This window comes from Diceros bicornis, chromosome 12 (assembly GCF_020826845.1).
Source record: "Diceros bicornis minor isolate mBicDic1 chromosome 12, mDicBic1.mat.cur, whole genome shotgun sequence".
Lineage (NCBI taxonomy): Eukaryota > Metazoa > Chordata > Mammalia > Perissodactyla > Rhinocerotidae > Diceros > Diceros bicornis.
The window spans coordinates 8,881,939-8,884,786 of record NC_080751.1 but is presented as its reverse complement, the minus strand read 5'-3'; the positions used below and the strand labels follow the sequence as shown (position 1 = coordinate 8,884,786).

Here is a 2,848-nt window from a genome sequence, read left to right as displayed (position 1 = left end):
GGCTGTAATTTGCTCTAACCCTGATTAAATCCCAAGAAGAGGAGGGTTTCCAATAAGTAGTCCCACTGGTTTCACATCCCCAGTTCTTACAGTAGAAGTCTTCCTTGCCCCCGCACCAGGAGTTAATTGAACGAGGTCTGTGGTAACCGGGGCACACGTAAAAGGGCACTGCCTTTAGTCTACTCCGGCGATCGGGGGTGCCGCACCCTCCGGCTTGTCTCGCCGACCCATGGCGTCCCGGAGGGGATGGGGCCCTACCGTTATCTGTGAACCTTTCTAAGTCCCAACCGGGGGCTCCAATAACTAGTTTACAAAGGTCAGGGTGTAAGTCTGGCCACCATGTCCAAGGGGGAGCAGTTTTTTTGGATTAACCAGGTTATATCTCCTACCTGGGAGACGACTTGCCACGTGAGCAGTTGAGGAGCGTGGGGGTTAGGATTGGACAAGCTGCTCGCCGTTCCCACGACGCAAACGCAGCTTAAGAGGGTTATCAGTCTTTTCCACCTTCCAGAGATCTGCTGCATTCTGGGGTGCCTTCTTTACATGTGTGGCGTGAACCCAAGAGGTTATACCGTCCACCTTGACTGCTGTGGGCGTAGTGAGGAGCACCACGTAGGGCCCCTTCCAACGTGGCTCTAATGACCCCGTCCGATGTCGTCTCACAAGGACAGAGTCCCCAACCTGGAATTGGTGCGGGATGAGCAGATCACCAGGCTGGTAGGCCTCTTTTAGCTGGTTCCAGATGTCGTGCCTGACGGCCTCAAGTGCTTTCAAGTGGGCTGACAAAGGTATAGAAGGTATAATGTCAGGGTCATGTATCCCTATTTGTGCCAAAGGGGGAGGGGTTCCATAGAGGATCTCAAAGGATGTAAGTTTTAAGGGCCCTTGTGGGGTGTTCCGGGCGCGGAACAGGGCAAAGGGCAGGAGGGCTGTCCAGTCATCACCGCCGGTCTCTATGGACAATTTAGTTAGGGTCTCTTTAATTGTTCTATTCATCCTTTCTACCTGGCCTGAGCTCTGGGGTCTATAAGCACAATGTAATTTCCAATTGATCCCCAGTTGACTGGCCAGTCCCTGACTTACCTGGGCAACGAATGCAGGACCATTGTCAGATCCAATTACCTTTGGGATCCCGAATCTCGGGAGGATTTTTTCCAATATCTTCTTGGCTACTACAGAGGCAGTCTCTTTTCGGGTGGGGAAAGCCTCTACCCATCCCGAGAAGGTATCTACAAATACTAGAAGATACTTATTTCCATACCGGGCAGGTTTGACTTCAGTAAAGTCTATCTCCCAAAAGGTTCCGGGCCTATCTCCCCGGAGTCTGTGTCCCATGCGGTATTTGGTAACTGCAGCATTTGTGAGAGTGCAAGCCCTACAATCTTTATAAATTTCTTCAGCCGCCTTTCTCAAATCTGGTACCTGGTACGGGGAGGCCTCAATAATTTTAATTAGTTTCTGAGGGCTTAAGTGGGTTAGCCAGTGTAGATGTGATAGATATTCTCGCCCTTCTGCAACGGACAAGACTTTCTCTTCTTTAGTTAGTTCCCCATTGGAGGCAGTTTTGTTGACCTTAGCTCCCTGGAGAGCCAGGACCATAGGTCCTAGTGCTGCCCGCTTGGCTTCCAAATCCGCTAAGCGGTTCCCTTGAGCTATGGGGTCGGTGCCTTTCTGATGACCTGGGCAATGGATGATTGCCACCTTTTTAGGCAAATGTATAGCCTCTAGGAGGCCCAGAATCTCTTTTTTATTTTTGATATCTTTTCCAGCCGAGGTAAGCAGCCCTCTTTGTTTATAAATAGCCCCATGAACATGGGCAGTAGCAAAGGCATACCTGCTGTCTGTGTATATATTTACAGTCTTATTCTCAGCTAACCTCAACGCCTGTGTCAGGGTGATAAGCTCAGCCTTTTGTGCAGAAGTCCCTTCCGGCAAGCTGCTTGCCCACAGAGTTTTTTTTCCGTTTACCACGGCGGCCCCAGCCATCCTCTTACCTTCTGCCATAAAGCTGCTGCCATCGGTGTACCAATTAGGGGCCCCAGCCCATGGCTTATCTGGCAAATCGGGTCGGGTCCCCGTCTCTGATGCCAGGATGTCGCCGCATTGGTGAACGGGTATTTCGTCATCCGTTTCGGGCAGCAGTGTGGCCGGGTTTAAGATGGCCGGTGGGGCAAAGGTGATTCTTTCAGTTAGGAGCAGACTCTGGTAGTGAGTCATCCGGGCGTTGGTCATCCATCGATCTGGAGGCTGTCTGATAATGCTTTCTAAGGCATGGGGGGCTACTATGGTTATCTGTTGGCCCAGAGTTAGCTTATCTGCATCTTTCACCAGCTGGGCGGTGGCGGCAATCGCCCTTAAGCAGGAGGGCCATCCACTGGCTACTGGGTCCAGTTTTTTTTGATAAATATGTGACTGGGCGCTTCCAGGGCCCAAGGGCTTGAGTTAGGACTCCCCGGGCGATTCCCTTTCTTTCATCTACATACAAGGTGAAAGGCTTGGTCAAGTCTGGTAGGGCCAACGCGGGTGCTTCTAATAATGCCCGTTTTAGAGTCTCAAAAGCCTTCTGGTGCTCTAAAGTCCAGACAAAGTTCCCACTTTCCTTAGTCAATGGGTACAGTGGAGCAGCCAGGGTAGCAAACCCAGGGATCCACAATCGGCAGAAGCCGGCTGTCCCCAGGAATTCCCTTACCTGGCGAGCGGAGGTTGGCGCAGGAATCTGGGTCACAGTCTTTTTCCGTGCGTCGGTTAACCACCTTTGGCCGTCCTTTAGTGTGTAGCCTAAGTAGACTACTTTTTCCTGGCACAACTGTGCCTTTTTTTTCGACGCCCGGTATCCCAACTCACCCAA

At 51.5% G+C, this 2,848-nt stretch overlaps 1 protein-coding gene across 1 annotated transcript; it reads right to left on the bottom strand.

Annotated features, from left to right (window-relative positions):
- Positions 1–291: 291 nt before the first annotated feature.
- Positions 292–2,437, bottom strand: LOC131411787 (uncharacterized). The gene is made up of 2 exons (XM_058550819.1): positions 1,995–2,437; positions 292–1,238 (listed from the first exon to the last, which is right to left on the bottom strand). The coding sequence occupies exons 1-2, from the start codon at positions 2,230–2,232 to the stop codon at positions 433–435; spliced, it is 1,044 nt and encodes a 347-aa protein (XP_058406802.1). The 5' UTR covers positions 2,233–2,437; the 3' UTR covers positions 292–432.
- Between the last annotated feature and the right edge of the window lie 411 nt (positions 2,438–2,848).